This window comes from Myripristis murdjan, chromosome 1 (assembly GCF_902150065.1).
Source record: "Myripristis murdjan chromosome 1, fMyrMur1.1, whole genome shotgun sequence".
In the NCBI taxonomy this organism is placed as follows: domain Eukaryota; kingdom Metazoa; phylum Chordata; class Actinopteri; order Holocentriformes; family Holocentridae; genus Myripristis; species Myripristis murdjan.
Window position 1 is genome coordinate 33,816,098 of NC_043980.1, and position 8,492 is coordinate 33,824,589.

An 8,492-nucleotide genomic window follows, 5' to 3' on the forward strand; every position below is an offset into this window, starting at 1 on the left:
TTCTGGCACCCCCAGGTGCTGCCAATCAGGTGCCTGATTGGCAGCACTGATTGTGGGGCAGCATCTCCCTCACTGGAAAAACGAGGCTTGTCATCATTGGAGGCAATCTCAATGCAGAGAGATATCGAGATGAGATTCTGCAACCAGTGGCAACCCCATATCTCCACAGTCTGGGACCAAACTCTATCCTCCAGGATGACAACACTCGCCCCCACAGAGCGGGGTTTATCAGAGACGACCTCCAGAATTTGGGAGTGGAGAGGATGAAATGGCCTGCCAGCAGTCCTGACCTCAACCCCATTGAACACTTGTGGAGTCAGCTTGGGCGTGCTGTTCGTGCCAGAGTGACCAACACCACCACGTTGGCTGACTTGTGACAAATGCTGGTTGAAGAATGGGATGCCGTCCCACAGCAGTGTGTGAGCAGGCTGGTGACCAGCATGAGGAGGAGGTGCCAGGCTGTTGTGGCTGTGTATGGTTCTTCCACACGCTACTGAGGCTCCTGTTTGTTGAATGAATAAATTTAAATTGCCAATATGTCTTGTTTCTTCAAACTTCAAACTTCAATCATCCAATCCACCAAACACCAAACACGAGTCAATGGCAGAATAAGCTTTGTTTTTCCAGTGAGGGAGATGCTGCCCCACAATCAGTGCTGCCAATCAGGCACCTGATTGGCAGCACCTGGGGCTACCAGAAGCTCAAAACAACAGCAACAGCAAAATAAGCTGTTAGGCATTGACAGAGAAGATTTGGCAAATTTTTCATGGGCACAACCCACATACTGAGCTCTGCTGCTCGTCCCACAAATGCATGTTCCTTACAAATGTGGCACCCTTTAAAAGGTAAATAAACAGGTTTTCCAACGGTATAAGATTTATTGCCAAGAATGATCGTTACAACAAAGAAATAATCTACCAAACACAAATTCCTTACTTTTTGTGCAATGGATAGATAGATAGATAGATAGATAGATAGATAGATAGATAGATAGATAGATAGATAGATAGATAGAGTCAGCATAACTGCCTCTGTCAGGACTAATGGAGTCACACTTGTCGTTTTAACACGGGCTGATATCATGTGTAGGCTCTCTGGCGCCCTCTCGTGGTTAACCTGCAGCAGGACACCAGTCACACATCCGCCAAGGGGGATTACCTGCGTGTCAGACATGAGTGAACATTTATCAAAGTGCCTCGGGATCACAGGTGGAAAGTCCAGACCTGAACTACTGGTACTGTACAGGGTATTTCCACTGTGTGACCTTTCTTACTGTACTACTTACTTTTGCATGTAAACCATAACATATGATGGATTGTTAGGGTATATATACAGTTAGAGCTACAACATTAAAACACATATTTACAGGTTACTACATCAAACATTCTCCACAGCGACTACTTTCACTTTTCAAACTACAAATACCTTTAAAGTTACTGCAGTAAACTTTTTCCCAACATGGTGATTAACCTCAGCAATGGAGGTTTTTCTATTGTAGAACTTACAGTAACTGACTCTGGATAAGTCCTTCAAATGTAAATGTTAAATAATTTGAATTGGAAACACTTTACAGAGTCTGTTTATATTCTGCTTCCTCGAATTGGTGAGAATGTTTCACTGTCACTGTGTGGAGATGGGGGAATTTAGACCACTGGGCTGCCAAATGTTTTCTTCCTCCTTTTCCTTCTCTTCTTCTTGTTTTTCATTTTCACCATCAACCGCATTGCGTAATTAGCCTCCCCATCCTCTCTACTTTTGGCAACTGAGATTGTATGTACAATTTTTGTGTAACAGCAAACTAGAGGAAGATTTAAAAGGTATTACTACATCCCTTCCTCCTCAAAGTATCAACTCTGCTGAGACTAGAGGAAGACATCTACCAGCCAGCCGGGGAATGTTGCACCATCATGCCACTGAGGCCTCTCACATGCATGTGTGCACGTGGAAACACACACAGCTGTTCGTGCCTCTGTGTCGCAGTGTATAGTCTGGAATGCAAAGCAGAGGAGGTTGCCCCCATCATGTGACGGCTTGTGAATCATCGATTAGACAGAGACACAATCACAACACACATGATGCGCTCTCCAACGCCCACACTACTTGTGCACAAGACCAGTGCATGACTGCTCTGATGTGTCGTCTGTCCGCACACGGCTCTGCTGTGGAGACCTAGAGGCTCAGCTACATGTTCATATGCCACAGCTGCCAAACAACCTATTGCATCTGCATCTATTAATTTCATTTACTTTTCGACACGACATTTCACTGATGAGGCGGCCGGGCTTCAGTTCCAGATATTGAATGAAGCCTTAGAGAGAAAGATGTTCACTTCCCTTGTAGTTTAAGTTATATATATAAAAAAGGACCCTCAGTGCTTGGTTGCCTTGAGAAAACTCAAATTCATGTTGCTTTACTATCGATTGTGGTCCCTTTCGTTGCTCTGCTGTAAGGAAGTGAAGACTGAATATGATCAAACCCTCGTAACTATAGACTGAGCACCGCAGCAACACGATCAAAATCAAGGGTTTGTTCCCAAGCTAAAAAATGTATTCAGTCATGCTACTGTAAGGAGCTAATTGGACAAAAAGAAGAGACTGGAGACTTGCATATGGTGACTGTTGACCTGATACTGAAACAATCACCATACGCAAGTCTGCAGTCTCTTCTTTTTGTCCAGGATTGTGATGCATTAGCCCCACATGGACACTGCACCATCAAATGCCTTATGTTACATTCACAGTCTTTTATTTCACACTAATTGTTGACAATAAAAATCACAGTGTTACACAGGATTTCTGAACAGAACGTCACAAATATTTAAGAGGAACCAGAGGAAAGGCACGTTTAGGTTGAGGTTCCTTCATGAAGGGTAACACCATCTATCTGGGTCTTCAGTCACAAAATGACAAATGACGGCACTTCAGTTCAAATGTAAAAAAAAAAACGTACGCTCCTCATGCTTGTCTTTGGTTAGAAATATGACACAAACACGTTGGATCATTCACACATGAAGCATACACACACACACACACATACAAAGCGCTAAAAAGTCTAATCAGGTCAGACAAGGCAGGTGCTCAGGTCTCTGTCTCAGCAGGTGCAGCTCCACAGGTCTTTCTCTGGCATTTTTTTGGTGGGCACTTTGAAAGAGTCGCAGTACGCCCTGGCGCTCACTGCTGTGGGCCTCCTCAGCCTCTTCAGCCTGGCCGCCACGGCCGTGATGATGTCATCCACCTTATCCTGTTGAAACGCCGCTTCGCGCTCGCCTGCCCCTCGCCTCTTCGGGCCAGAGTTTGCGGGGCTCTTGGCCGACGTCTCAAACAGCGTCATCCCGTGGGCCTCAGCGAACTTCAGCGCCTGCTCCCGGCTCACCTGGCCCTCAGCCCTGACGGGGCCGCGGAGGTCGCTCTTATTTCCCACCAGGAACCTGAGGACAGCAGAAAGGTGGGGATGATGTAAGCATGTTTTAAATCAAAAAGGTACTTGGAGTGAGGATGATATTAAACAGCTCCCAAAAAAAGTGGCATTTTCAAAAATAAAATCTGTATCTGTGGATATGGCTTAAGAATGAAGCAGTGCCCCTTATTCTTGTGGGTGCATTGTTGTGGTGGAAATAAATGTCACCATGAGTAGTTTTAGTTATGCTGTTCATGTGTTTTAGGAGGCAGATTGTACCTTTAAAAACTATAACCAAATCAAAATGTGTCATGCTGAGTTTGGTGACGGTGCACACAGCCACTTGTGCTGGCCCTGTGTCGGCTGCTGCTCTCACCTGGGGATGTCCAGGCCCAGGGAGTTCTGCCTGCACTCCTCCACCCAGGCGGGCAGGCTCCTGAAGCTGGCAGGGCAGGTGACATCGTACACGAAGAGCACGGCGTGCACGTTGCGGTAGTAGTGCTGCACCATGGACTTTCGGAAGCGCTCCTGTCCCGCCGTGTCCCACATCTGGAGCTAATGGGAAGTGGCGAGGTGAGGAGAAAGTGAGATACTGTGAGAACCGTGGACGTGCGGAGGCCTCAAAAAGTACTGAGCTGAGAAGGAGAGGAGCAAGAGGGTGAAGAGCGAGAAAGTTTGAGAAAAGCACGCGGAAAAGAGGAAGTGACTATCAGGAAGGCACAGAGGGTAGTGGAATAATGAAGTGCTGAAATACCCAACACAAACACACATAGATCTGTGCAGATGCACATTAGCACACACACATGCAGTGACTCATCGCCATGTCCTTAGGGCACCCAGGAAGACACAACCTCATCTTTAGAAAGCCAGAAAACACAGCTTTCCCTGAGTAAAACAGATCAATATGAGTTCTTATCATCATGTGATTCTGCATGTCAGCAGCGGCTCAAAACAATGACATTGCCCTCGCTGTGGTTTTTCTATGTTGCAAACAGAAAACAGAGATGTTGTGGTAGGAAACGTAGGTGTGCTCTTTCTCTCTCATGTGCCCTCAGCAGTCAGTTGAGAGTCAGGCATGTGTAGGAAAAAAAAAAACAGTCTTGAGCCGTGATAATCTCTTTTGCTCCATTTATGCATTCAGAGCCACAGGGAACACACAAACAAGAGACACATCTTTAAATCCATGCTGCAAATTCAGCACCTTTCACTGCACATAAATAAGAGTCTAACTGATTATCTTTTTGTGAGGAAATTCCACACTCAAAAAAAAAAATGTCCTTATTCTCTGATCAATAAAATTCACAGATAAACTCTCCAGCCCACAGCAGGAATCTGTAAACAAAGCCCTTTATTCACCACTGACACTTCCTCTGTCATGTGGGTTATTACCAAACACGACGGAAAGAAGAACACACTCCTACCTTAAACCCAGTTCCTATGACAAATCACAACAGCAGCAACACTTGAGTCAAAAAGATGCACCAGTGCCCTCACAACATGGAGTGAAGGGGGAAATCCTGCATTATTATCATTAAGTCTAATCTCTGATCTCAATTGAAGATGGATGGCATTCAAGAAAATAAAAGTATGGAATCACCATAAAGGCTTAAAGGGCTTAATTAATTCCAAATGTATCCATCACGCTCCTCACTGTCTGCAGAGAGCTGATTTTTTCCCCCAAACAAAGGGTAGAATCCTGTCTTGGTCCTTGGTCTTGTTACTTGTGACTTTACAAACAAATGAGCAAATATTCTGAGTTTTGTTTTGCCAGCAGTCGAGTAAGTCAGTAAGGCTTCGATTGAAAACTCGCAGGCTGTGCGTAAAACTGGCCAATTTTGCACGGTCCCGTGCGCAATTTGCCCACTCCTCATTAAAACTGTGATGTTCATTGATTTAAAGTGACTCCTGCATCTTAATTGACTACAAACACATGGACTCGCGCATTTACCTTAATTCTCTCCCCCTCGACGTCAAGCAGCCTCTCGCGGAAATCCACCCCGATGGTGGCCTCGACTCTCCGGGGGAACTCTCCGGCGCAGAGTCGGTGTGTGAGGCAGGTCTTCCCCACCGCGGAGTCTCCGATCACAATGATTTTAAAGGTCCGGCAGCGGGCGGGCAGCGAGGAGACGCTGCCCAGCGAGTTGGAGAACTCCAGAGATGACTCCATTCTGCCCGTCAGGATCAAGAGCTTCAGCCCAGCACACCGCGATCTGCGCACCGCTCCCGTCCTCAAGCTGGGACTGGGATCCCGGCCGGCTCGTCTCAGCCTCTAGAGCGAAACGCGCCCGCCGTGCCGTGCCGTGCCGCTCCGTGCACACGCGTGTGACAGGCTCACGTTCTCCACAGACTGCCTCTGTTTGTTTGTGTGCGCGGAGGGCAAAACAAAGAAGTGAGAATTTGGCGATTACATCAATGACGGGGAAAGTTGGATCAGTTCAATCAGTGTTTGTGTGTGTGTGTGTGCAGGGGGATTTACCAAACTCACAAAGTAGTACAACCACAATCCACCGCAGACACTGTCCGCAACACGACATCCCACGGAGGAAGCATCAGCCCATAGACAGAAATGTGGAGACGTCAATCTTATTTCTACTTTGAGTATAGAGTCTTTTAAAGAAAAGGTTGTTTTTTTTTTTCTTCTTCGTTTCTTCTTTCTGTTTTTTCTTGGGTTCATACTCACTTTTAATTTCAAACAAGTAAGTCCAGCTGAGCTTTATTTATTTATTTATTCATTTTAAAATGAGACATAACTTAACATAGTAGTAGGCCGATGCTACACAGAATTACTGATATGATAGCAGGCCTACATCTTAGAATCAGGCTCTAATAATACAATTAGAGTGGAGAAAAGGAGAGAAATAATGGTGGTGGGAGGGGGGGAGGTTAACATCTTCTGTCTGCCTCTTCTCTTCCTCCTCCTCCTCTTCCTCTCATCACCTCTAGTACTTTGAGTAATCTAAATCTAAATCTGGGTACACACTTATGGCCATTCTCTTACTCATACCCTCTTTGCTGACCAAGACTTTGATCCACTTTGATCCATGAAAACTTGCACTCACTCGGGACATTCACACACATGGGACAGCCTCTTGTGCCACAATCCAGGAAGACTGATCATCCGGGGGCAGGGTCAGAGCAGATGATCTCTGCAGGACATCCCAGTGTCTGTGGAAAGAGTTTCACTGAAAGCTCCAGAGGGGTTACCATCATGTTCTGGCACCTAACTGCCTGGCTGTTTCCATGTGTATGATCACAAGGAGAACCTTGCTTTACATTTGCTTTAAAATGTCTACAAGTATCCTATGCCTTTGAACATGATATCATGTTACTGGTTGCTCCTATAACCATGATTTAACCAAATTATCCACTGATCCTGGTGGCACAGTGAGCACAACAATCTGTTAGCTCTTCAGAGTATCTGTCATCTCCAGTCTTACTTTTGCACATTTCTACTCCATTGTTAGGGCAGATAGCCCCAAAAACACCTCCAAATATTCCTCTGACATACGGCCTTGAATTGTGTCAGCAAATGATCCCTGGACCTGCCCAAAGACACACCTGAAAAGACAACAACACTGGGAACGGAAGGAGGGCCATCTGGTCTCTTCCACCTGGCCAGTGGTCTTCAAAGTGGGCTCCTTGAGGGGCTGCCAGGGGGGCTTCAGCAAACCCACAAATATGTTTCACTGTAAATTGTTTCAGTACAATAATGTGCTTGATTATTTTAACATATTTTAATCTCAACATTTTAAATCTCTTTGTCAAGTGCGACACAAACCAAACTTTTACCCTGCTAAGCATTCTCCATCGTGTCAAGTCATTTAGTCTCATCTTTGGTGTTAAAATCCTGTTTTTCTGTGCCAGTGGGATGAAATAAACCCACTTGTTTCTAATGCGCTTTCGCCTCAAGATTTTTTTTTCCCCTCGAGAACTAAAAATGTGTTAAATAAGGCAGGATAGAGTAGCTCAGCCCACTAGGATCAAGAAAACGACACCTGATTCAAGAAAATTCTGGAGTCAAGTTGGAATCAGACCTGTCCAGGGTGTTTCACTGCCTTCGCCCTATGTGCGCTGGGATAGGCTCCAGCACCCCCCCCGCGACCCTAGTGAGGACAAGCGGTTTAGAAGATGAATGAATGAAGTTGGAATCAAGTTGAAGTCATCCCACTGGCACATTTTTTCCCCACTTGTTTGAAAACCAGCAAAGAAAAGCAAGATTTTAACACCAAAGATGAGACTGAATGACCTGTTAGGATGGAGGATTTTAGTCCACACACAAGACCCATGAGTTCAGGAACGAGGCCAGTGAGATTACCACAGCATGCAGCTACTTTTAAAAAACTTTATTGCATTGTATATTTGGTAACTCTGTCTTAACAATAAAGGTAAGTATTGAATTTTACAACTGAAAAAGAGACTGATTGCTTGAAGGGTGAGAGGGAGAACATGAACTATTCCCTCTCACCCACAGATACCACAACGCTCGAGGGCAGCGGAGTACACACCGTCAGTCATGTTCCCCCAAAACTGTTAAGATTCTTGAGTTTGTTCAGGTACACTGCATGCTCCTAAGTGCCTGGAGAGTCAGATTTGGTGTTAGTGATCCTCAGGGTTTGGTCTTTCCCCCGGTTACTTTTCAGGCCTCTGCTGACACACAGGATCCCACCGAGGGCATCGCAGAGCCACAGTCTGAACAGGCTACACAGAATCAGTGCTACATACAGCGTCATGTTGTGTGCCAGTGCCAGTTAGTGTGACGACATCACGTCTCAGGGTCAGATTCTGCTGGAATACGCAGTAAGGTTCAGATTATCTGCAGCCCCGTGACCAGACGCTGCACTGAGCAGCCCACAGCCCACAGCCTCAGCTCTGCCCTGAAGCACAGGTTTTGCTTTCTCAATGCAAGTTCTGTTACCAATCACACCAGGATGTCAAAACAAAACCAAACAAAACAAGAAAAAGTCTTGGTCACACCATCGATTCTTCAAAAACCAGACATGGTGAGGCCTGCGTGGTGGCAAGTGTTTTTCTGGACATAATCCAGCCACAATGTGTGGAAGAAAGCGGTCAAGAGAAAGGATCAGCTGCAGAAGATG

The 8,492-nt window shown here is 45.8% G+C and overlaps 1 protein-coding gene across 2 annotated transcripts; it reads right to left on the bottom strand.

Moving 5' to 3' along the window:
* Window positions 1-2,726: 2,726 nt before the first annotated feature.
* Window positions 2,727-5,970, bottom strand: LOC115377716 (ras-related protein Rab-33B-like). Of its 2 annotated transcripts, none has more exons than XM_030077792.1 (4): window positions 5,882-5,970; window positions 5,345-5,749; window positions 3,773-3,951; window positions 2,727-3,427 (listed from the first exon to the last, which is right to left on the bottom strand). In XM_030077792.1, the coding sequence occupies exons 2-4, from the start codon at window positions 5,561-5,563 to the stop codon at window positions 3,091-3,093; spliced, it is 735 nt and encodes a 244-aa protein (XP_029933652.1). In that variant the 5' UTR covers window positions 5,564-5,749; window positions 5,882-5,970; the 3' UTR covers window positions 2,727-3,090. The 2 variants fall into 2 exon arrangements, with proteins under 2 accessions (XP_029933652.1, XP_029933568.1); XM_030077708.1 differs by having other exon boundaries at window positions 5,873-5,962.
* Window positions 5,971-8,492: the final 2,522 nt, after the last annotated feature.

What these genes read in the sequence shown, in the direction of transcription:
- LOC115377716 (XM_030077792.1), bottom strand. Translation starts at nt 5,563, where the DNA reads ATGGAGTCATCTCTGGAGTTCTCCAACTCGCTGGGCAGCGTCTCCTCG. An exon ending in TCGAGGGGGAGAGAATTAAG is followed by an intron (nt 3,952 to 5,344) that starts GTAAATGCGCGA and finishes ACTTCCCATTAG; the next exon opens with CTCCAGATGTGGGACACGGC. An exon ending in CTGGGCCTGGACATCCCCAG is followed by an intron (nt 3,428 to 3,772) that starts GTGAGAGCAGCA and finishes TGCTGTCCTCAG; the next exon opens with GTTCCTGGTGGGAAATAAGA.